This window comes from Oenanthe melanoleuca, chromosome 7 (assembly GCF_029582105.1).
Source record: "Oenanthe melanoleuca isolate GR-GAL-2019-014 chromosome 7, OMel1.0, whole genome shotgun sequence".
In the NCBI taxonomy this organism is placed as follows: domain Eukaryota; kingdom Metazoa; phylum Chordata; class Aves; order Passeriformes; family Muscicapidae; genus Oenanthe; species Oenanthe melanoleuca.
In genome coordinates, this window is record NC_079341.1 from 2,118,344 (window position 1) to 2,144,436 (window position 26,093).

General features: G+C 46.6%; 1 protein-coding gene across 8 annotated transcripts in view; it reads left to right on the plus strand.

The window, feature by feature from the left end:
* The window catches only part of AGAP1 (ArfGAP with GTPase domain, ankyrin repeat and PH domain 1), a 304,896-nt gene extending 279,130 nt beyond the window's left edge, over positions 1-25,766 (plus strand). For all 8 annotated transcript variants that reach the window (XM_056495964.1, XM_056495969.1, XM_056495965.1 and 5 more), the window contains 2 exons: positions 17,177-17,432; positions 18,301-25,766. In XM_056495964.1, the coding sequence (XP_056351939.1) occupies positions 17,177-17,432; positions 18,301-18,504 (460 nt within the window). In that variant the 3' untranslated portion in view covers positions 18,505-25,766. The remainder of the gene's footprint in view (positions 1-17,176; positions 17,433-18,300) is intronic.
* The last annotated feature ends 327 nt before the right edge of the window (positions 25,767-26,093 follow it).

Below are 26,093 nucleotides of genomic sequence, written 5' to 3' on the forward strand. Positions count from 1 at the left end.
GAGCTTTTTTTCCAAGCATCCAGGCAGGATTGGAGGTAGCTGCCAGGTTGTTGTATCCTTCAGAAGGAATTCCCAAAAGACAGACCATAAGCAAACATCAGGATTGCTGGGACTGCTGGCACTCAGCTCCCAGGGACTGGGATCAGATTCCCACCAAGATGCAATTTAGGGTCTCACCCAGCAGTTCTCAGCTCTCCATCCATTCTGGTTCATCCAGTAACTAAAAAACAAATGCTCAGGAATTCTATAGAGCTCCTTCTGACCCTTGGTGTTGGTCAGATGGAAAATATTTTAATTGCCAGATCACATCAGCAATAGCTTTTTTTTTCCTTACTATAAAAGCTGTGCAAAATATCCAGCTAAGTCTGTCACATTGTTTAGATCTCAGAATAATCACTAATTCCTTTTCCTTCAGGGTGGGAGAGCATTTTGCAGTAAACTAAATGGGTTGATACAGCTTAGGAGCCTCATCCTAAGCATTATCTGCAGAGGGCAGGTGATCTGGGATATGTGATGGCCCCAGAAGGTCCAAGCAGGGAAGGCAGCAGGTGCTTTGCTCTTGCATGGTCTGTTTGGGATAGCTGGGAATACACACCCTGCCTTTGGGTTTTGCTTTGCATCTAAAATACCATGTATTCATGGAATGGGTAAAGTTGGGAAAACCCTCCAAGATCATCGAGTGCAACCCTTGACCCAGCATTGCCAAGTCCTAAATACCACATCAGAGGTGTCAGATCCTCCAAATCCATCATGTTCTCAGACTGAGAGTTTTAAGCATCCTTTGTTTTACTGCCAGGATCTTCTTTATCCTCCAAGTGCCACCAAGGCCACTGGTGTTTCCAACTCTTGGAGTTGGAAAAGCTGGAAATCTTCAGGATCCTTGTAGCTCCTGGGCAGCTTTCCCAACCACACACAGCCAGCCAGGCTAGTTTTACTGCACTTTGATTTCAAACCTGTTGCAAAGCTGTCGTGTCTAATCAGTGCCTGCGTCTGCTGGTGGTGGATTGCTGATGGATTGCTTGGAGTCTCCCCCACTTCTTTTCACAATAGACAAACTCAGCTCAAGACAACTGTTTTAATCATCCTGGCTCACAAAGCCTCCTTTCAGCCTCTTCTGTCCAAAACATCCATCAACCCCACCCAGAAATGGTAAACTGAAAATAAAAAAAGAGCAGTTCTCTTCACCGCTTAACTGCAAGTGCCTTTTTAAATAGCAAAACAGCACTGTGGGCTCAAGTGAGCTCCTCCTCTGAAGAAGAAGGTGCTTCTGATGCAGCCCTCCCTTCAAATGCATCATGCTCTTCACTGGTGGCTTTTTTCCTTCCTTGTGTCTCTCAGAGGGTTCCCTCAGTCTGAACTGTTTTGGGGAAGATGCGTTTAATGCAAAGACTCTTTGCACTCAGGGAGAGCTTTAGGGATTCTCACAGAGACACAGCTCAGCAGCTGTTTCAGAGTGAAGGGGTCACATCTGCCTCTGCCATCACAAGGAGATTGTTGACATGTTATTGCTGTGGAAGCCCTGAACGAGAGAGATTTGTAATTGAGGAGAGAGCAGTTCATCCCTTCAGAGGAGCTCTCTCCACACCTTGCTGTGGAGCAGAAGGCAGTGCTTGCACCAGGTCAGGGATGCTCCTTTGGGAATTCCTCTCAGTCTCACAGCTGGAAAAGCTGCTGCTGGAAGGGTGTGGGGCCAGGGAATGTGTGCATGTAGAGAGAGAGAAAGTCACAGAGTCATTAAGGTTGGGAAGGACCTCCAAGACCATCCAGTCTAACCTTATATATTTTATATGTATTGTAGCTTTATGGGATAGATAGATAGATAGATAGATAGATAGATAGATAGATAGATAGATAGATAGATAGATAGATAAAAATATATATATATACTATCATTTTATCTTAAGAAGATACTGCTAAACAATTTGCCACCCAAAAGCAGAACAACTGCCAGTATTAACTAGAAGATAATCCACCATAAAGACTTGACTCTGGAACAACCCTATTTCTCATTGAAGAAAATTCCCAAAATAACCATCAGTGTTCTGTAGGCAAGCTGGAGAATTAGTTGGGTTTTTTGCTCTGCAAAAAAATTGGAATTGCACTTGGTCTTGATCAGCAGATTGTAATCACTCGGTGCTACTTCACCTACTCATGTCACTTGGTTTTGTTTTATTTGAGCAATAAATACCTTAAATCTCCTCAGAGTTATTGCATGTCTTCTGTGGGGACTCATCACAGTCCTGCCAGGCATTCATCAAGGCTCCCAGTGAGCCACCACATGAAGTATTCCTCTGCTCCTTATCAATCAGTTTGCTTATAACTTTACTTTTTCCTCCTGAAGTAATCAAAATTTGATATTCTGCAGATTGCAGAAAATTGTTACTGCTGTATTCTGTGCTAATCCATCACAGGAAACAGGCATAATTTGGGCATCAGAAGAGCATTAAATGTTTAAATAAGCAAGAGAGTCCATTAACCGCTCCAGATGACAGGGCAGAAAAATGTTTGGATCCCAGGTACGTTGGGAATCACAGCACAGACCTTACAGAGCAATGGGGCATCCACACTCTGCAGCAGGCACCAGGTTTGCTCTGTTCTTCATGATATCACTCAAATAGTCAAAAGAAATGCTGAAGCCCGGAGAGTAAAATGGATTCTTTCTGTTTAAGCTCCATTATGAAGCTCATTCAGCCCTTTGTGAAAGATATTCCACATGGTTAAAGTATCCATTGCTTTCTTGTAGCCTTGTTTATCTCTGTACAAACAAATTACTTCTACTAATGATGAGAGAGAGGGGAAAATGTCATTTTTATGCTGGAGACTTGAGCAAAACATGCACCTTTGCCATCTTCAGGTCTTGAAATAACTGTTCTGATGGTAAATGGGATGGGCAGGCCCTGTGTGATGAGGATGTGTGTGTGAGATCTTCCACGAGGCTCTGAGCAACCTGGGATAGTGTGGAAGGTGTCCTTGCCCATGGCAGAGGGGTTGGAATAACATGGTCTTGAAGGTCCCTTCCAACCCAAGCCATTCTGTTACTCCAAATGCAGAGGGTGGCTGCATTTTTTTCTTTTTTTTTTTTTAATGAAACAGCAGTTCCAGTGGATTGGGGAGAAGATTCTTCACAGAGAGGGTGAGATGTGCCTTTATTCTATTGCCAGGAGCCCATCTCTAAGTCTCCTTGGTAGAGCAATGATGGTTTTCTGGCAAGCTTCATGATCTTCCCGTGGTTTGACAAAGCTGCAGCAGAGCAGATGTTGAGTCAGGCTGGATCATGGTTTGTGTACCCACGGCCCCAGTTCTGTCCCCCCCTTTGTGAGTCAAGTGGTGTTTTAAACTGATTTCCCCTTATGGTAGAGTTCTGTCTGTCCCAGTTCTCTTTGCATAGTGGTGTAAAGCAGCACCTTGGTTTTCCAAGGGAATGGATGCCAGGTGTAATCCATGGAGCATGGGAAGTAGTGCACCAAGCCAGGGGCACACCTTCCCTTCCCAGTCACAAAAGACCCCTTGAGATGAGAGTGCAAACCCTCCTTTCAGAGGGTGGCTGGCCAGGGGAAACCGCCCAGACTTGGGACAGTCATATGAGCCAGTGCAGAGAGCAGATCGAGCTGTCCATGCCAATATCCCAGGGGAAGGTGCCCCAGGAGCCACAGGAGGTGCTGATCGTGGTTGTCAGTTTTCCTGCTGTTTTCAGCTCTCCTGCTGCAAACACAGCCCAGCCACCCCCGTCTTGAAAGGATCCTAAAGCCTTCCTTTTCTCCCCTTCCACCGCTTCAAAAACACAGCGGCTGACAGTCCAAATGTTTGAAATAATTGGATTCTGCATTCTAATTCATCTGTAAAGTATTCGTTGATTAAATTAGCCTAATAGATATTATTTCTTACATGACTGCATAATTTCATCCTGATTGGATCACTATGGCACTAACGAGTCCCCCCATTTACTATTGACTCGAGAATCACAGAAGGCTGGAGATAACTATCATCTTGTTTCCATTTTTTTTTTTTCCTTTCCCAGGCTAAAAGTTAAACTGATTTATACTAAAAAGGCACACAGCCAATGCCCAGGTACATCTGTATTTTAGTCTTCAAGACCAGTGTTAGAACTGGAAAAAATCTTAGTTTATATAATCTTGAGCCCTCTTTTATTTATTCAGTTGGTTGTTTCTGAAGCAGAAAGATTAACTGACCATTTAAATTCCTTTGGGGGGGTGGAAACAGAGATATTTTTAAATAAAATGCATTTTATTATCTCATCAAAACAGATAGACTCATTGCAAATGAACCTCGTAAGGACTGCACACACTCGGGGAAATGGAAATTCTCCTCTCAAGATAATGTTCCAACCAAAGTGGTTCTAGCCACTTAGTAAGATTTTTTTTCTTTGAGCTACAATTTGAGTTGTAACCAAGAGAGAGGAAGAGGAAAACAAAATTGCCTTTAATTTCATGCTAAATGAGAGCAGGCCCTGCTTTTTAAGGAAGAGGGAGCTACCTCGGAGTCCCGCTCCCCTGCCCTGGGGATGACGGGCTCCAGGTCTCCGGGGTTTTGTTGGGAAGGGGTTAACAGCAGCACTGGCTTCTCCCCCTGCCCCAGTGGCTGGAAACAGCTGGTGGGTTTTGTGTTGCGCCGCTGAACTGAGCAGCCCAAAGAAGTTTTTGGCAAACACTCGGCCTGGCTGGGACAAGGAGAGGTGGGTCAGCTCAGGAAGCCGTTTCCATGAGCCAACAGGGGGAACAATGCCCCGCTCAGCAGGGACAGAAGGGACACCCGCTCCCGCTGAATAGCTCCCCCAAAAAACCCGCCCCCGAAGGAGCAGGGCCATTCGCTCCTGGGAATCCAATAAATTGCTTCAGGAAGTGAAAGTCTGTCCCGGCTAATGGAGCCCTGATTGACAGGAGGTTCTCATTACAGTGCCCATCAGGGGACAAAGTGAATTCCAATGTTATTTAAGAGGTTAAGTAGAAATAAGATGCAGGTGACAGCCCAAGGCTTGAGGCATCAGGCACTGCTCTTCCTATGTTGTGTTTTTTTGTGAAGGGACTCCATAAAATTTAAAATGAGTGGGGCAGAGGCAGGTTAGGAAGTAAAATTTAACTCAAGGGGACCTTACCTGCCTGAGAAGCAGGGCAGTGAAGGTTGCTTTTGGAATTACTGCATTAGGAGGCCCTTGTTCTCTAAGTCCACCTAACCGGGATGTTACATTTGTAACCCCACCCAGGGCTGAGTCAGGTTGGGCTGGTCATGGCCCCAAGTCTGCAGGAGCTCAAGGAACATTTGGATATCATGCCAAGGGATGCACAGAGTGGGATTATTGAGGTGTCCATGCAGGGCCAGGGGTTGGACTTGATGATCCTTGTGGGTCCCTTCCAACTCAGGATATTCTGATAGGTTTCTGAGTGTGCTTCTCCAAGGCTTGAGAAGAAAAAGAAAAGGAAAACGCGTTCCTGGTGACTCAGGTTGCCCTGTACTCATGAGCAGGAGGCATCTCCGTGCTACCATAGGTTACAAAGCTAAAACTAAAGGCTGTTCCTGGCCTTGTTCTGCAAAAGTGGAGCAAAGAAGAGCATCCAAAATGCAGTGTTGCTTGCACAGAGGAAAAGCTGTGATTTAAGCTGTGACCAGAGGTTTAAAGCAGACGCTAAACCTTATGGAGTATTTTTTGCTGGATTTTTCCTTTTTTTTGAATTCCCAAACAAGTAGCATCGGGTGTCTTGACACTTGTGGATGTCATAAGGTGGGGAGGCTGAGGGAGCTGCTGCCTCCTGGTATTGACAGAGCCTTGCATGGTGCATGGTCAGGTACAAGGATGTAATTTAAGCACGGGGTTCACGGCTGGCTTGCGAGTGACGGCGAAACTCCCGCGCGTGACGCGTGTAATAAATCTGGTGCGGCGCAGGATTAATGTGCTATTCAAAATGATTATTTACCATTTGAAGTTGAGACATGGCTGTGCACAGGGAGGAGCAAATAGCTGTGCACGAGACATCAGGGAAGGGTGCTCGGAGGGGAGAAGGAAAATAACCTGCCTGCATTGTTTCACCAGTGCAGTCCCGGGTAATGCTAATGAAAATTGCACTTGAAATGCAGGATTGATTTGTGATGAGCTCAGCCCTAAAGAGTACATTTGTGGAATGATAACCTGATTGGTGGTGCTGCCTCTTGAAGGGCTGAGGGGGTCTAATTGGCATATAACGCACTATAAATTTATTAGCAGCCTCTGCTTCCCCATTGGTGGGCCTTCTCCTGCTAACCACCAGGAAATTACCAATTTTCAGGAGTTACTCACTCAAGTCGTGCTGTGTCTGGGTTTTACAAAGAATCTCCGTTGCTGCTCTCATAAATCCTGGCTCAGAGCTCCTGGAAGGGGTCACTTGTGCAGTGGACAGCTTGGACACCAGTGCTGGCCACTCAGCTTGGGCCTCCTTGGCTCATCCTGACTCACCACAAACACAAGTTGCACAAAGACCATTAGGAGGGAACAAATCTGTTTGGCAGCCCTTGGGCTGCAGCTGCCAGGGAGCAGAAATTACAGGTTTTTGGCAGTCCACGTCCAGGGCTTTGATGGTTCTTATTGATACATTCAGCCCCAGGGTGTCTCGGGCAGTAGAGGACATACCCACTGTTCAGTTTTGGTTTTGTTATTTTTTTTTCAGGAGCACAATAGGAATATTCAGGAGCCAGTGTAATTATTTCAGTGAGTTCGCTTTTGAGTCACAAATTAGAAAATAATATTCACATGTTTCTTCTAATTGGTAACAGATTAGGGATATTTTATCTTTTTTTAATAATTTCCAAATGTGGCCCAAAGAGGGATTTGCAGGGAAGTAGTTTGGAGAGAGAGAGAGAGAGCACTTATGCACCAAGAATACTTGGGCAAGAGGCTTTAATTCCTCAATTCTGGCTTTAATTCAGCTTTTAAATCCCTGCCCAGCTCTCTCTTGAGTTGCTCTGGAAGTGGAACTTGCTGTCACTTCTGGCAGGTGCCCCAGTGCAGATTTTCTTTGCTGTCAGGTTTTCTGTGGGTTTCCTACTGTCAATCATCCACCTTATGGCTTGTAAATCATAAAACCTGAAAGCTTTGCAAGTGATTAATAGGCAGGGGTGCATTGGAAAAGCCTCAGCAGGACCTGAGTACTTCCATGTCTTCTGAAGGCCACATCCATGTCTAATCTCACTTTTTGGGGCCCATTTGGGCAACCCCAGAGCTGCATGTCCCCTTGTTGGAAATACACAAACAAACAAAAGAAAAAGCATTGAAATTTCAGTTTTTAGTTGGAGAACCTCATGGATTTCTCCGGGTGCTAACTGCTGAGGATTCCCAAGTTTTCATCCCTTTTTATTCTAAGGAAATGCTTCGTTCACTTCGCTTTCCCAGAAACATGAGCAGGTCTACCAAAAGTCTTTTTTTTAACTAATTATGATTTATGATTTGAGAAGGGCATCAAACACCTGCAACACACTAAAACAGAGGTGGAGGGAAGTCCCATCACTTGCTGAACAGAGGGAATATTTTGGGATCTCTAACTTGCCAAAAAAGCATTGTTTTTCCTAAATAAAAGTAGCCAGTAGTAAATGAGACTGATGGAAGAGTCTGATGACATCAGCAATTTCTGTAGAGTCCTTGGCATCAGTGAGATGGTTCATGTTGGATATTAGGGAAATTTCTTCACTGAAAGAGTGGTTAAACATTGGAAGGAGGAGTCACCGTGCCTGGAAGTGTTCAAGGAATGAGTGGACACAGAAACAAGTGCCTAGGGCACAATGGTGTTTGGTTGAAGGTTGGACTTGATCTAGGAGGTCTTTTCCAAACTTAAGGAATCTGTGATACTTGATATGGAAATGAGGAGACATCACAAGGTGAGGGGAGCAGAAGGGAGAGCTCCAAGTCACATGGAAGATTTGGACAGTAGAGAGGTCCCTGCAGCATCTTTAGAACGTGGATCCCAGAAATGCTGCTGGCTTCCCAGCCCTTGGATGCTCCCCTCCAAACTCTCCTGCCTCCCACTGCTGACTTGTGCAGAGCAAGCAGTTGGTTTTATTTGCTTGCTGCTCCAAATGTGGTTTTCTTCAGAGTCTGTGCTCAAATACGTTTATTACTTGTATTTTCTCTTTTATGTCTTACATAAATTCATTGTAATGGTTGGAGGATGTTCTTTTTTCTCAAATACTCCAAAGAGCATCATCTTACTGCTTCTACTGGAATTAAGATACCATTAAAGCTCTGTGAAAGGACTTTTGTTTTTCCTTGCAAACCAAACTGTAGGAGTTACTGTTAACAAAGGATCGAGAAACACTTCTGAAGATTTTTCTGAGGCGTTGCAATCAGACCATTCTCTTCCAGTTTTTGATCCTTGAGTAAAGATCTGGTTCAGACCATCCTCTTCCAGGGTTTGATCCTCAGGTAAAGATGGGGTTCAGACTGTCCTCTTCCAGTTTTTGGTTCTTGGGTAGAGATCTGGTTCAGACCATCCTCTTCCAGGTTTTGGTCCTTGGGTAGAGATTGGTTTCATACCATCCTCTTCCAGTTTTTTGTCCTCAGGCAAAGATTAGGTTCAGACTGTGCTCTTCCAGTTTTTGATCCTTGGGTAAAGATCAGGTTCAGACTGTCCTCTTCCAGTTTTTGATACTCAGGTAAAGATTGGGTTCTCCTGGAGCCCACAATGTGTTTTCTCCATTTTGTATCAGTTGGACTTGATGATCCTAGAGTTTTTTTCCCCCCTTACTGATTCTATGATGGAAGCCTCAAGCAAACTCTCATTTGAGATCTTTTCAGCCCCTCCGAGGCGTTTTTCCCCTGTCTTATTATTTGTAAGGCCCTGCCAGTTGTGCTGCTCCTCCACTTCCCAGCAGGAAGAGCAGAGGAACAGCTCCATTTCTCTTCCCCAGCGTGTTTGCCATGGGATCTGTTCCAAAGCAGCTCACATCAGCGACTGTTATGGTATCCCTAATGCACTGTGATGGGGGGAGCACAGCCCTGCTCCACGCCACATTGCTCAGGGACGGGGGCACCTCACGCAGCCACCTCGCTCCATCTCTCACCTGGCACACATTATTGAGATTTATGCCTCGCAGTAGTTGTGTGTCACTCCCCATCCACCACCTTTGAGAAGGGAATTTTCTTTTTTTTTTTTTTTTTTTATTTTAACCCCCCTTTTCAAAAAAATAAGTAATGATTTCCCAAGCTCTACTTGAAACACTGCTGCATTAAGCACGGCCTTGCTATAGGAGAAAATTAGTGTTAACAAATTGGAAATTAATGGAATCTTCTAACCTGAGTGACTGTATATCAAATGGCAAATTGAAATTTCCAGTCTGTGTTTAGGTACTGGCACAATACAGTTTGATTTATACACTTAAGACATCAGGTTAAGTGTGGTTACACACGAGTAATGAAATGCATTAGCTACATGTTTCCAATTACTATTCCCTGCATATATATATTTATTACTGAAAACAGGCAAGAAGCAAATATACTCCTTGGTTTTAGCATTTCCATGCAACTGTTGCAGCTTTTGGCTTTTTTAAGGTAATATTTGTGGTGTGCCTAAGGGCTGAGGTTGTCCACCCAAGAAATGGAAACAATTCACTTATGTGTCTAGAACCACACAGTGATAACTCTTTTATCAGCCTTTTTTTTTTTTGGGTAGCCAGCACAGTGACATGGTTTGGGTTAAATTTTGCATGGATGTTTACCTTGATACTGATGTGCCAGCATATAAAAGGAATCAGATCCTGAACTCAGGAGCTTTCCTGTTGGTCAGCAGAGGGTGGGTGTAAGGGAGCCGCACTCTGGTAAAGTCTCTCCTTACAAATCTTAGGAGAAATCCATCTTTCTCCTCTCTTCATGGTGCTTTTTAAATTATTTTCACCAAGCTGTGTGTTTAAAATCACAGACTCACAGAATGGATTGGGTTGGAAGGGACCTTAAAGCCCATCCCTTTCCACCCCCTGCCATGGGCAGGGACACCTTCCACTGTCCCAGGCTGCTCTAAGCCCCAGTGTCCAACCTGGCCTGGGGCATTCCAGGGATCCAGGGGCAGCCACAGCTGCTCTGGGCACACTGTGCCAGGGCCTGCCCACCCTCACAGGGAGAAATTTCTTCCCAATATCCAATCTAAACCTATTCTCAGTCAGTTTAAACCCATTCCCCCTTGTCCTGTCACTCCAGACCATTGTAAATGGCTCTCCCCATTTTTGTTGTTGGCTCCCTTCAGGTACTGGAAGGCCACAGTTAGGTCTCCCCTGGGCCTTCTCTTTTCCAGGCTGAACATTCTTAATCCTCTCAGCCTTTCCTCACAGCAGAGGAGCTCCAGCCCTCTGGTTGTCTTTGTGGTCTCCTCAGGGAACTGGTGAGCTCCAAATCCTTAGGGTTCACTATTGTTAGGGTTTTTCCCTCTGAAATGTCACTGGCAATGCTGTTTCAAAAAATTCTGGGGCTTTTTGAGTTAGAGGAAAAGAACAACTTGCGGCTTCTTCAAGATTTTTTATTAAATCTATAGGGACTGTTTTCATTTCACAATTGTACAGAACAAAGTAAAAACCTGGACTTTTATTGAGAAAATACTTAAACAACTTGCAAGGCTTAGAGCTGTCACCCTTAGGATCTTTATTCTCCACATAATAAGCCTTATCTTAGTACCCACAGTATCCCCTGCTGTTGTATGTCACACAGTTTTTTTGCTTAACTTTACACAGAGTAAACCTCAGGTGTGATATATTTTATTGAGTAAACCTTAAAAATTATTAGATGGAGTGTCATGCAATGAAAACAGAAGCTGGCTGCAATTTTCTGTGATAAATCAGAGCCCACAATTGAAGGGTATTTATCTGAAAAGCCTGAAGTCAGTAAACCTTGATGTCTCGGCCAGGCTGGTCGTTAATGTTGGGCAGCGATAAATCCTGCGGGTGTATCAACACTTCAAGGAGTGGTGCAGCTTACTCCATGGAGGGGTACCCTGCAAGTGCAGAAATAGCAGCTGTTTTGGAGCCCTGTGTAGGGGAATGCTGTCAGGAGAGAGGGAAGAGGGTGGAGGAGCTCCACCGAATCCAAATAATGATCATACTGGTAAGTGTCAGGCAAGACGTGATTAATTTGAGAAGCACGTTGAGCTCTGCACAAGTGAGTGATCTCTGTCCCTCACACACAGCAGGGCTTTTTTTCCCCCTGAAACAGACAGCTATGAAAGGAAAACTGAAAAATGGAATAGGAGAGTTAATGGTGGAGAAGATCCAGAGCTGGGGGCTTCAGGAAACGAGTCCCTGACAGTGCGAGGTGCTGCTGGTGGTGGGAAACCGCCTTTTATTTGATAGAATCCTGGAATGGTGCAGGTTGGAAGAAACCTCAAAGATCATCTCATTCCAACCTCCTGCAATGGTGCAGGTTGGAAGGGACCTCCTTCCACTAGGACCACGTTACTCAGAGCCAGCCTGGCCTTGAACACTGCCAGGGATTTGTGCCTTTTTGGTTTGGTTAGGTTGAAAAGGACTGAGAGTAGAAGGAACCTGAATTTGGCATGGTTTTGCAGCACTGAATTGCCTGTCTCCTGGACAAAAATTTGAAGAGTGGACTGAACACAGATAAGTTCCCCATCAGACAGTAACAATCATTTCCAGGCTGGGTTACCTTGCTGCTCCCTTGGACCAGAGTCCAAGGCAAGACACGGGTTGGCTGATCCGCAGCTTTCCTATGGGGCTGCCCTTCGTCCGTCAGGGATGTTTAACCTGTAAGAAGTAATAAGCTTAATAGGTTGACTTTATTTAATTATTAATGATCCCTTTCTGTCCTTACAGCTCATAAAACACCCTGTAGGTTGGCAAAACACTCATAATATTGATCAGGAGCCAGGGAGATATTTATTTCCTCTTTGCCCCGGCGCACATAAATCGCGGTCCGTTCCCTCGGCAGGCGGGATTTACAGTGGGCCCGTTTCTTCAAAGCTCTCGGTAATTAAGGAATAAATACCCATCGGTCTTTGTTTGCTGTCTGGAGCCCTCTTGTTTGCCAGGGACCTGGCTATTCCCGGTGGGCTCGTGCCTTCCCCCTTAGCAACGCGGCCGGGCGGAGAAGGCATGCGGGGCGCGGAGCCGCTCAGCTGCTCAGCGCTGCCTTTGCAATGCAGCACAGGGGTCTTCTCCTGCAGAGAGAGAGGAAGCCCCTGTGTTTTCTCAGCATATTGTTCCCAGCTCCTCTTCCATGCCTCTCCTCCCAGTTCCTGCTTTGCTCGGGGCAGGAAGGCACTTTGGAAATTCCTTGCTGCTAGCCCCTTTCTTCTCACCCTCTCTCTTCTCCCCCCCTTTTGCTGCTGCAATTAAAAGCATCGTGAACCTTTCTCCAACATTTCAATCCCACCCCCCCCGTCCGATGTTTTCCTTTACCCATCCCAACACTGCATCACCAGCTCTGTCCAAAGCAGTGCCATTTATTGGGATCATCACAGAGAGGCTGTTTAATCGGGAAGCCCCAGCACATCCAGCTGCCCGGCGCCGCTCATTAGGTGATGTGTGCTCCTTGCGTGCTGGACCACAAAGCTAATGACACATCCTGGGGCTCTTCCAGGAGTTTGGGAGGTGCACTGGGTTGGATTTACTTCATTTTCTTGGAAGAGACACATTAACCTTGTCAGCTGGCCAACAGGAGAGGAAATTTGGCAGAGCTCTTGCTGAGCTGGCCAGGTTACCACGGCGTTAAAGGGTTGTACTTCAGTGAGCAACCAGAAATGGCAACACACGGGCACAGCACCTGCACAGCAACCATAGAGACACCACTGAGAGGCCTCCTCTCTTACAGAATTAGTTCCTTTAGCAAGAAAGAAGAAAGGATGAAAAAGATTCAGGAGCTTTTCAGTGTTGTCAGAGGTGTGGAGGATAAAACTTCACTTCAAAGTGCCTGTAAGAAGCCTGCTTTTATATCTGGTGCTGGGAAATCAGTGCTGTGCCATGGTAAATACCTGCTGTCCACTGTCTTTATAATTCAACCTTCAGAATTTGATCCAGCTTTTTAACAAGTGGTGAGTAACTCTGGATAACGACACGACATTTTAGTCATCCTTTCAGTCACGCTTTGGGAAGAGCAAGGCTGCTCTTGCTCCGGAGCTGTGGCATTCTGATGGCAACCTCCCAGACTCTCCAGCCACGTGCTGTTGCCTACTCAGGCAGTTCTGGGTCACTATATGAACATGACTTTTTTTCCCACCCTGCTCATCCTCTTCGTGCCTCCTGATGTCACTCCACCAAGTATCTGTGATGGACAAATGGAGGTGAAGGTAGAGGTGAATGGGAGTGAGGAGGAGTCAGGATGGAGAGTGGACTCCAACTGGATGGGACTTGTAGGGTGGAAAACCCAATGCACCACATGATGAGGCTGAGCTGTGTAGGATGTGGGCTCCTCAAGGAGCATCTCCAATGCAAACCCACGGCTGGGGAACACAGTGAGGCTCCTGGAGCGAGGCTGTGCTCGAAGCAAATCTGCTTTTTCTCTTCTATGATGCTCCCTGCTTACCCTCCTCCCTTCCAGTGCCCAGTATTTATGTTTCCACATAATAATGATGTGATGTGGCTGGCAGAGTAATTTAAATAATTGGACATTATCTTGAGAAGCAAGCACCTAATTAGATCAAAATAAACGGAGAACTGAAATTTTCATCTGTTTCTAATAACCTTTTACCTGTATACAGTGTTGCTGCTGCTGCAGGGATTTCGTTATTCACATCTCTCTGTGTTCTTGGGGTTCACAAGTGATGGAGACTCCTACAGGAGCAGAGAGCTTGGTGGCACTTGCTGGACAAGATTAGTGACTCACTCCTGGTTCTGTAGTGTTTTGTAATGATCCTCTGCCATATTTGCCCCTTGTGTGGTTTGGAGTCTGTACCAGCAGGTACAGATCAGGGTTTGAACACAGAGATGTAGAGAGAAAAGACTCAGAGAACATCCGACCTTAGAGCTCTGTTGTTCATTTCTCTGAGTTTATCTAGGAGCTTAAAATCTATTCGTTTTGCTGCATATGAGGAAGAGGCAGCTCACACCTTCTCCAGAGTTTGGTGTCACTGGGACCATCAGAGCACGTGAAGATGTTGCTTCTAAAGCACATCAGCTTTGATTTGGTCCTGAGACAAGGACTCTACTGTTGAAAGTTCACTGAAAGAGTCTTGGTTTGGCTTTGACAACTACAGCTGGAAGTGTCTGGTATGGAGATGGTCATTTAGAATTGCCAGGATTGCAATTAAGGGAGGAAAAGAGGGAAATATTTACTAGCCTTTATTTTAGGGACTGGTTCAGTGTCTTTCTCCTGATGAGTTGCTCTCCCTCACACTTCCTCATACTCTTACTCAGTTGATTTATTTAAAGGTATGTCAGTGCTGGCTGAAATGAAACACTGTGCCTCCTCTTCCTGCTTATTGCTGACCGCTCCAATAATTCATTTTTTAGCTCATTAACTAACAGGGGATGTGAGCAGTGGTCCTCCAGGGAACTGCAATGAGGTTAAGTGATCTACTGCTGACAACTCTGCTCTTGGACTGGCCTTCCTTGGGGGAAATGAAACCTCAACCAAGACAAGCTGTGGATCCCAGAAGTGAAATTGGGGCATCAGAGCAACAATTGCAGTATTTACGTTTTGTTGTCAGGGTTTCTGAGATGAATGAGAGCGGCGGAGCTGCAGCTGTCTCCCAGGAAAGTCCCCAGGACTTCCCATCCAAATTAAATGGTTAGTGCCAGAGATGGAGGGAGGATCTTTGTGGACATTGGCTTTCTAGGTGCTCATTGGAAACCAGTCCCTGTGTGTTGTGGCTCTCCATGAGGCTCTCCAGTGTGCTTTTCCTCCTACTTCTCATGAGGCTTTGTTTTCTACCCTGAAATCCAAGTCTTTCTTGTGCCCAGTTTGTACTGTTGAAAAAGATCTAAATCTCCCCCATGCTGGTGTCAGTGACGTGCTGCCCCAAATGCCTGAGGCCCCTGAAACACCTTTATTTTTATTATAGTTCCATCACAACCCTTGATATGACTCCAGAGGTGGAACAGGACCTTACTGAGTGAAGTCATTTGGTGCCCAGCACTGAGGCAGGTGGCAGCACATTCCCCTTCCTGTGACACTGGCTTTTCAAGAGTTTCCTCTTCTTTCCCCAGCCTTTTGAGGCAGTGGGACAAAACTGAGCAGGACTAGGGCATCCCTCTCTCTCTTTCTTGCATCCTTCCAGGAGCATCAGGACTGCCCACACGACGCACAGCAAGTGTGAAATTCGTGCTGAGAGATTTGTGAACCAGCAGCCTCAAGCCTTGAGAGCCTCTGCCTGAACTAAGCAGTTACTCTCTCTATTTAGCATGTTACAATGTAGGCTGAGTGGTGATTGGAAGTGAGGGACTTGTGTCAAACAGCTTTTTTTCCTAAATAGAAAGGGACTTTTTCTTGAGCCACAGTGATCACAGCAACCAGTGCTCTGATAGGAGCCAAAAGTTTCTCTCACTCCAAGGATGGTCAGGGGAGAGGGGGATTCATTTGCAGATCCTTGACTCAGCTAAAAAAAGTATTTCTTATATTATTATTATTATTAATATATCTGAGGAATATTTTGCCTTTAGGATATGTGGACATAGGAAAAATAAATTCCCAGAGCCCTGGTGCGCATTACTGTGGGTGAACAGGTTGAATCACCTCATTTTCCAGTCTGGCACGTTTTAAACATGTAGTGGATGTGTTGGTTATACTCTCAGTACCTCTGTGTGTGTTTAAAAATCATGTGAGATCTTTGCTAACGTCCTTGAAGATAATCTAGATAGATACTGGGAGCAGAACTGTTGCAAGAATGCCCATTTTGTTGCAGGTAATTGTATGTTACTTTATCCCTTTTGTGACACTGGTTCTAGTTCGGCTTTTTACCTGAAAAATGTAATTAGAAAAACCATGAATTAAAGATTCTGATAACAGAACTCCTTTTCTTCCTCCTCTCCATCTGGAGTACCTGCAGCAATACTCAATTTATCAGATCCTGCCATCAAAGGTTAATTTGCAACTGCCCAAATGGGTTGTGGAGGGGTTTCTTGGGTGTGTCTTTTAGCTTGCAGGAGTCATTCAGAGGTTTGAGGTAAAAGAAGCACTCTCTGTGCTAATTTTCTGTTTGCACTTTTGCTCTGAAGAGAAGCCCTGGCCCTGTTTGTGGGGTAAACTGTGGCCAGGGCAGGGAAGCTGTGCCTGCTTTGGGAAGCTGTGCCTGAAAGCATCCAGGCAGGTCACAGCAAGGTCACTCCACATGTCCCAGGAAATGATGCAAAACTAATCCAGATTTGCTGGTGGAAGGAGATGTTTACATAAGTATTTAAAAACAGATTAGGGCTAACCTGACACTAGATTACTGGGAGCAGTGTAAACACGGCTGAAAGGCGTAAACAGAGCTTGGCCTTTTGTACTGCAGAGGAGAGAATCTGTCACCAGGACCCAGTTGCCTGGCTCAGGTGATGTTTGTGGTTTTCACAGGCTGGGCAGATTACCTGAGGGACCTCTAAATGGGGCTTTGTCTGGGGCTGGTGCTCTCAGATCATGTAATTGTATGGTAATTTTTGAAATGGTGAGTGGAGGGCCTTGTTTGTAGTCCTTGTTCTGCTGTAACTGGATAGCACCAGAAAGCTTCTGATGGTCCTTTGATATAGCAGGAGGAAAAGGTGCTTCAAAGCACTGGTTTGAATTTTGGGAAAACAAGAGGAATCATCCTTACGCCTTTGGGAACATTACTCAACTTGGAGGGGGACAAAGCTCCCATTTGGTAACTTCTGGTCTGGGATACAGAAATTGGGTGCATTTTTCTGCAGTGTGTTTTCCAGCCTTAAAGTGGAACCTGGCTGCTTGTGGTGTCTCTGGTCTTTGTGACAACAAGGGCTCTTGCCCTGACCTCTTGCTGGCTCAGGGTTTTTTAACATCTCCTGGCTGTTGTGATCCTACAACCCCGTGGGCACAGCATCCATCAAGGAGGATCTCAAGCACTGGCTCAGGAACAGTAAAGGTGAACAACACAAATATTGCTAAAAATACAAGGTTTGGGCGAACTGTTCCTAAGGTTGGGGTGAACTGTTCCCGTGAGGGCTTTCTTGGCATCACTTTGAGATGGGAAATAACCTCCTTGTTGTTTGAGCACTGGTGGCTGCCACACCAGGTGAGAGTGACCTGTCCCCTCTCTGCCTTCCCCAGGGAAGAAAAAGAGCTCTGGATCCGCGCCAAGTACGAGCAGAAGCTGTTCCTCGCCCCGCTGCAGTGCCTGGAGCTGTCTCTGGGCCAGCACCTGCTGAGGGCCACGGCCGAGGAGGACTTGCGGACGGTGATCCTGCTGCTGGCCCACGGCACGCGGGACGAGGTGAACGAGACCTGCGGGGACGGGGACGGGCGCACGGCCCTGCACCTGGCCTGCCGCAAGGGCAGCGTGGTGCTGCTGCAGCTGCTCATCTGGGTAAGGGCTGCTGCCAGGGCTGGGCTGGGATACAGGGATACAGGGATACAGGGATACAGGGGTGGGATACAGGGGTGGGATACAGGGATGGGATACAGGGGTGGGATACAGGGATGGGATGGGATACAGGGATGGGATACAGGGATGGGATTCAGGGATGGGATACAGGGATGGGATACAGGGGTGGGATACAGGGGTGGGATACAGGGATGGGATACAGGGGTGGGATACAGGGATGGGATACAGGGGTGGGATACAGGGATGGGATACAGGGATGGGATACAGGGATGGGATACAGGGATGGGATACAGGGCTGGGATACAGGGATGGGATAAAGGGATGGGATACAGGGATGGGATGGGATGGGATGGGATGGGATGGGATGGGATGGGATGGGATGGGATGGGATGGGATGGGATGGGATACAGGGGTGGGATACAGGGGTGGGATACAGGGGTGGGATACAGGGATGGGATGGGATACAGGGATGGGATACAGGGATGGGATACAGGGATGGGATACAGGGATGGGATACAGGGATGGGATGGGATGGGCTGTGTCCCTGCTCCTGGAGGGCTCCACATGTCCTGAGCCTGGGTTTTCCTTCCTCACTGCACACTTCCAAAGGATGGCACCATGGTAGAAAAGCATGTTTCTGCCTCTCTGCTGCTCATTGCAAAGTGAAGGAGAGATTTCCTTAGCTTGGAATACCACCGGGGCAGATTAGTCCCACACGTTTTTTCCCTACGTGGCTCAGTGCTGCCATGCTCGTGTTGTCAGGCCGCTCTCCCCCTGCTCCCCCCTCATTCCCTTCAGCCCAGTCCCAGAACCGAGCCCCGCAGCCCCAGCAGCTCTCCTGTCCCCGCAGTACGGCGTGGACGTGATGGCGCGCGACGCGCACGGGAACACGGCGCTGGCCTACGCGCGCCAGGCCTCCAGCCAGGAGTGCATCGACGTGCTGCTGCAGTACGGCTGCCCCGACGAGCGCTTCGCCCTCATGGCCACCCCCAACCTGTCCAGGAAGAACAACAACCGCAGCAACGGCGGCGGGAGGATGCCCACCATCATCTGAGGGGAGCGAGCTGGCGCGCCGGCCCGGCCGAGCGGCGCCCGTGCCTCCCGTCGCTCCGCGCCCGTCGCAGCCCCGCTCCGTGAGTCTGGTGACCGTCCTTCTCCTTGTCCCCCGGCGCGCCCGGGCCCGGGCGGAGGCGGGGAGCGGAGGGGCCGGGGAGCAGCGGGGCCCCGCGGTTTGATGGCGGCCGCCGGCCGGGAGGGCGCGGGCGGCGCCGAGGGACGCGGGGAGAGGCGAGCCGGGGCAGAGGGAGGGAGAGACGGTGACTTTCCCTGGCTGACAGTGAAGCACATCAGAACATTTCACCTCTACCGAACGCGGCGACGCCTGGATTTCCATTCTCTTCTCCTGAAGAGCTTGACGGCATAAATCAGAAGCAAGCACAGAGTTTGTCAGGTTTGAAGCTCCTATGATGGTATGTGTCAAATCAGTTGTAGCTAATCTGTCCGGGGAGAATACTGGCTTCATTACACTTGTATAGTTGAGTTCTTCCAGCATTACTGCTGTTTAATAGAACATGATTAGTCATCACGGAGAAAAAAGCATATTAGCTGAGGAGGTAGTTACATGGCACGCTTCGGTGATTGCTTGGATGTGATTGCAATATTCTTAGAAGCATCATATTATCTCAGACATGTTCTTTCGAGCCCTTGGAGCCCTCCTTTCTAAATTCACTGTCATAATTTAGTATCTGTTTAATTTTTCAGTCCAAAGAGAGGAAATGAGTTGCTGAGTGTTATTTGACTGCAGTCTCCTTGGTGTAAAAACAAAATGGAAAAAATAAATAAGAGTAAGCCTGAAACACAAAAAGGAATAATGAATACCGCTACGGAAAACAACATTTCAAGTACGTTTGGTGAAATTAATAAACGCATTAAAGGCTAATAATTTTTTTTTTTTTTTTTTTTTTTTTTTTGTTATATTTTCAGCCAGCAGAAATAGGTTCTGTCATTTTGCCAAGGTAAATCGTGTTGAGTTTTTGGTCACTCCTGTGATGCATTGCCTAACTTATACAGATTTTTGTATTGTGTCTCTAGATTCTATGTATTTAAAATCTATTTGAATAAAAAAAAGACCGTAAATATACATTGATTTTTTTTTTGTTTGTACAGAAAAAAATGACATCTCTTGTTAATTTATAAACTGTAATGGATGTGAACTAAATAATGTGCAACTAGTTAGGATCTGTGGTTACAGATCATTATTGTACATTGATAATATTCCCAGCAGTGAACTCTTCTTTCCAAAGCCTTGTGAGGAACAACATATCAGGAGATCACGGCACGTTTGGCACAGGGAAGAAAAAAAACCATGTGAGACCTTTTAGAAGGGAAAAAAGAGGCTGTAAATATATTTTACTCCAGAAGTCAGGAAGCTTTCACAAGCCAAGACAAAAAGGCCCATTCTGGCTGGGGGAAGATCAGATTTGATTAAGTTCAGAATTGATAGCCTTCACCACAGCGGGCAGGGCACGGCTGTGCTCTGCCAAGAAAAATGGCTTGTGCAAGTGGCCTGGACACTTCATTTCAATTCCAACTTTTAATATGTGCTTGGATTATTTTTGGTCTTACCAGGCACATCCCATCTAGCAGGATTCTGGCATGGAGAAGCAGAGGTTTTGGCAGGCAGAAAAGTGATTTTTTTTTAATTTTTTTTTTTTAATATGGCAGTGTGGGGATGGGGGCGGGGTTTATCATGGATAAAGTTGAAAACTCAACTGAATTTGATGGCAAAGGAGCAATTATGTAAAGGCAGTGAGGTGCACACAGCACAGAAATTTGCAAATCTACCTGCTCCTGTGTATTTCCCAAGCCTTGGTCGTGCTCCTCCTTGGGGCTCTGGGTTTCATTCAGCACACAGATGGGAGGAGCAGCTGATAAATAAACTGAATGTGGACAAAAAGGTCGAGGAAAAAATGTGATGTGGTTATCTTAAGGAAAACAAAAATAAATAGGAAAAATTATGGATTTGAGATAAAATTGTGGCTGAAAAATGAGCCTCAAGCTGGAAGCACACGACTGGCTTCTCCTCTTTGGTGGTGTTGTCCTTTTTGTACTTTGTTGTTTTCTAGACCTTGGAGTATCTGGAGGGAGGGAATCTTAATCCAGCCAGCCTAGGCTGACTGCACCAGACACAGCTGATTCCCTTCCCACTGAGATACTTCCAAATATTAGAATTTTTTTTTTTTTTTTTTTTTTTTTTTTTTAAATTCAGAAAAGGTGTCTGTTTGAACTGCCATTTCTCCACCATTCCTGATGTTTAGTACTTACAGGTGGTCCCTCAGGGAGGGGACAGCCCAGCTGATGTGCAGCTGAAGGGGATGCTGTGAAACCCTCTGTGTGCTGGTGCTGGGGAGCTTTGCCACAGCAGGGATTCGGGAATGGCAATCCCAGAGGTGCTAGAGCTGCCTGCTGTTCCCCCCAGGAGCATCCAGGGCATTTGCATCCCAAAAACCAAGTCCAGTGTTTCAAACCCACGGTGGGCAGAGTTCTCAGTGCACGTTCTGGGTCACAGCTGGGTTTTTTTTTTCCTAATTAAGATTATTTTCTGTACATTGTTTGATGCTCTACATTCCTCTGATAAGGCTGAGGGTGATGTTTGAGAAACAAGGGCAACCAGGCAGATTTCAGGTAGACAAATTAAGTGGTCCTTTCCTAAAAATCTTCTGGGAGCATCCCTTGAAAAAGCACAGAATATTTTTGGGAGAGGAAATTCCAGTGTATTACAGGAACAATTATGCATCCAGGCAAGCCAGGTAATGCTTTAATTAAGTGGTAGCACAGTTGCTTTTACCCTAAATGTGGTTTCCCATAAGTGTTGGCATATCTGTGTTGAACAGTGGTCTGTGGGGGGGATTCCCAGTCCTGCAGGTGGCAGAGCTCCCTGGGAAAGCCAGGAGATCCCAAATTATCCCGAGTTGGAAGGGACCCACCAGGTGAGGTCACCCAGGGCCGTTGTCACCAAGCCACTCCTTGCAGGGTGGAGGACAGGGGGAAAGCCCCTCTCACCAAGGCAGGGATGGAGGAAGCTCTCCTTGGCTGGGTCCTGGTGGGGCTTGGCTTTGAGAACTCCACAGGCTCTTCAGGGGCTGAGTTGCCCTTTGCAGAGGATGCTCTTGGAGCCTTCCAGGTGCAGAATCAGGCAATGTCCCCTGGCACTTGGAGACCCTGCAGGAATCGTGGTTCTGTTGCTTTCACTCCATTCTCCCACCCCTTTCCATTCCTTGTCTCGTGTTTAGCCACTCTTGTTGCTTTTTTGGAGCCCTCTTACCAGGCTGTTCACACCCTTTGACCTGTTGGGAACAAAACAAGCCCTAGCTGTGACCCAGTCCGTGAGAAATCCCAGCAGAAACCCAGCAGCCAAAGCTGTTCTCTCTGCAAATGGAGACTGCAGCACTGGTTGTCATTGCACCACACTTAACCCTTCCCCTCATCCCAGATACCTTGAAATCCCCCTTCCTCTGCACTTTATCCATGACTAAAACACTAGGAGCGAGTCAGCCATTGCTGTTTCCATATTCCTCCTCTCTTTGGCTAATTGCTGTGGAATTCAGTGAGATATTGCCAGGGAGGGTTTGCTTTTCCTTGCTCTTCAAGAAGAAAAAAGACCCAGCCTTGGAGAAATTCAGGGTCCTTCCCTGAATACAGAGATTTGGCCAAGGGCTCCCATTACCAGATTTCCAATTTTGGAGGTATAAAAAGAGCAGGGGGGAAAAATCTTGGAGAACCTTGGTGCTGCTCAGAAAGCCTGGTGAGCTCCTAGAAAGTGGAGAGGATTTTGAAGCATTTGGGCACAGTGTAAAATAACCAAGTGTAAACACAGCATTGTTTAATTCACTGTCTTGTCCCCTTCCCTTAAATTATGTGTGTTAGTGAAAAAAAAAAAAAAAAAAAAAAAGAAAAAAAGCTTTAGCTGCACTTGGAGATTTCCCTGGGCCAGAGGAGGCCGAGTCACGTAGGGAGAGGAGTCGAGGTGGGAATGCAGATCCGCGCTTGGAAGTGATCTCTGGCACTGTAATGTAGAATAATTAGATTATATGGGGTTGGAATAGCTTCAGCTTTTATATTTGTATGGAGATTGGGAGAAATGAAGTAATTTGTAGTTTCTAGTGTAAAGCAGTGGTAGTGGAGACAAGCACAGATTTCACAGGGGGTCCCCAGGGGGCCCTTCCCAAACGTCTCGGGGAGCCGCCTTTGCACCTTAACAGGGATGGTTTTGGGGTTTGTTGTTGGTGAAATGGTCATTTCATGTTTGGTTGAGTGGTTGTTGTCAACGAGGGGACTGAGGGAAAGGAGGAGAGCCTTGGGGACCAAACTTTGGGGCAGCTTGGCTGGACAGGAGAGAACTTCCCCATCCTCATCTCATTGTCAGGCATCTTCCTCCTCCCTCCAGAGGCTGCTACACCCATCCTTAGGTGGGATCTCTGCCTGATCCTTAGTTCCACACCTTCCATTCTTGATCTGTGGGTAAAATTTACTGCATAGAAAACTCGCTTTTGGATGTTCTTGTGTTCGCTGCACAACAGGAAAAAAAAATGCTCCAGAGTAAAGCTCTTTTCAAGGTAGAAAAGAAACACTGAACTACCCCAAATGAAGAGGTTCTGCAGTGGGTTTTGAGTTCTAAGCTGCCAAAAAAAAAAAAAGAAGGCAGGCTTGAATGGCTTTATTGGAAAATAATCTCCTGTTTGAAAAAAATAATAGAGGTCATAGAGCAAAACATCCAAAGCTGTAGATGGGTGAATTTGTTGGTTTAGGGTATTTGTAGGTTTTGCTTTGTTGTTTAGCATGGGCCAGTTTTTAAAGTAAATATTGGGACAGTTTACCTTGAGTTGCCTGAGTCTGTCCCACACTTTAAAGGGAGGCTTGAGGGGTTTTGGCCAGGATTGTCAGGAGCTGTGAATAGTTCATGTTTTGAGAGGGGAATTGCATGATTTCAGAGAAGTAAAAGGTTGGTTTGGGATTTTTTTAGGGCCATCTTCAGCCCCAAACCACCAAGCATGTTTCTGGCCCCATGTTTTGTTTCAGGGTGACAGCAAGATGCGTGGGTGAATGAACTCCCATCATTAACTCCCATGTTCATGGGGGAGAATTTCACTTGTGGATGGATAAAATAAAGATGTCTTTGTGCATTTCAGCAGTTTTAACCCCTTCATGTCCCCATGCCTGCCCAAATCCCAAACCCCTGTGGCAGCAGTCAGTTCTGTTGGCAGGCACAGCCTCAGCTTTCCCTCAGATTTTCTGGATGTGTTTTATTTTAGCTTCCAGTGCTAAGGGCTGGCTGTTTAGCAGTGCTTCAGAGCTCCTTGTTTTTACATCTGTGTGTTCTGTACAAAATGTGAAGGGGGGTGGGTGGGGGACACTTCAGGGCATGCTTTGGGGATGGTGGCCACGTTGCTTGCTGGCAGTGAATGCACCCTCAGCTCTTCCCTGCTTTCCAGAACTATCCATGTGGGTTCTGCTGTTCCTGGGAGCTGAAGTAGCCAAAAACACTTCCCTGGTCCTCAGGAATTGCAGGGTACGAGGAGGAAAACCTCTCACAGAGACAACTCGATCACATCCCCTCTGCTGAAGGCAAATCCCAAACTCCTGCAGGACCAAGGAAGGGTTTGGTGCTCAATGTGGGGTTTTTGGCATCTGAGCTGAGTTGAACCAGTGGATCAAGTGCACCTGAGCCCTCAGGTGTCACCTGGAGGTCACTTTGCACTTGCTGTGCCCATGTGCTGATGCCTGCTCCCCAAACTGCCCTAAATCACCATCAGGAGCTTTGCTTGGATGTTTCCAAAGGGGCAGGTTTCCCAGCTGGAGTCAGACCAGCCACTTCCAAGGAGGCAGGAGGAGGGACACCGGCTTGAGGGGTGGAGAGGTGCAGGGAGATGAGGTCCACACTTGCTGCAGCCTCTGAGGTTTCCCAAAAATCCAGCTCCTTCAGGCAGCAACGTCCAGCTTGAGAAAACCTTTGAGCTTGGCCTCCAGGACTGGAGGGGAGAAATCCCAGCTCACCAGCCTTGGGGGTAGGAAGCTCCAGGGAAGGAGATTCTGAAGGTAGAAAGGACAGAGTCTTGCCATTCTTTTTATTATAAATGTGCTTGAGACTCATCTTCCTGGCTGAACCTGAGTGTGGAACCTGAGCTGTGGAGAGAGCCATGGCTGGGTGTGCAGAAATGATGGGAGGATCTTTCATTTCCTGCTCCTTCAATTCCTTTGAAATGCTGTGGAAACCACCCCCTCCCCAGTGTTTTTTCCTGAGGTAACCAGGGGCTCAGCTGGATTCTGCACTGAATCTGCTGAGGAAAGGATGTTCCCATCCTCTGGAAGCACACAGCTCCATGCAGATCCCAAGTTGGCAGGGTTTGTCCCAGCTCCCTTTTACTGTGTCACTGTCAAGAGCACCTTTCACTTGTAGACTGCATGTGGGTGCACAGCCTGAGGGGCATTTGGGGAGGAGCATCCCCTAAAACACCAGGGACTCGTTTTGGGATGTGTTTGACTCGGTTTGGAATGGCCAAGAGCTCAGACCTGCAGCTCCTGCTGCCTCCAAACCCCTGGGCTCCAGCAGGATTGAGCATATCCCAAAAATGCTCGGCCCACACCTGAGCAGCTCCAACCTGTGGCAGATCCAGTCCTGCAAAGGTTGGGTTTTGTGTTCAGCCCCCAGATCTTTCAGGTCTTTCTGCTTTGTGGTGTTTGTCTTTCCAGTTGAGTAGGGAGGGAGCCCAGGTGAGTAGGGAACACCTGCTCGGGGTAGAGGCAGGAGATACCCAGCACATGGCAGGCTTTATAGCAAGTTTTGGGTTGTTGGGGTTTGGTTTTGGTTTGTTTTTGTTTTCTGTTACTGTAAATAATAATGTATAAATGATGACAAGACAGTGTGAAAATTCTAAAAAAAGAAAAAGCAAAAAAAAGGTCTTTTGTTGTTGTTTTTATATTACCTCATCCAGCAAGTTTGTTTTACAATGACTCGATGATGCTTTATTTATATTGTTTGTACTGTAATTAAACCGATTGACAAACATTTCACTTTGCTTGTTGTTTCCTATGATTTGGGTTTGATTAAGTATGCCAGTTTGTATTATGTTCCCCTTTCCTCTCTCTCTCTACACATCGAGATTTTTTGTGTCAGCTGTACAGTATTCTGAATAATGAAAAATAAAAATTAAAATTAAAAAAAAAAAGGAACAAAAAAAGCTGTAAAGTACTGCAGAGAGAGGCTGCTATATTGTATAGGTCTCTTTCTAATAAAGACAAGAAAACCTGTTGGTCTCAGCTTGTTCTTTGCCTGAGTCTTGGTGCTTTCATGAAGCTCCCTTCTCCTGTCACTCCTTGCCAGCAATAAAGATGAAGGATTGTCCAGGACCTGGGATGTCAGAAGAGCCAGTAATGGTGCAAATTGATAAATTAAAAAGCAATAAGTCAGCTGGGCCGTAATGGGTGTATATCTAAGAGTTCTGGAAGTGCCTGTGGAGTGAGTGACAGGTCTCCCAGCCAAAAATATGGGAGCTTTCATTAAAAACAGTTCTTCTCCCCGAGGAAGGGAGCAGTAAATGTTGCACCTTGGCTTTAAGACTCTCTGGAGGGGATCCAAGGAATTAG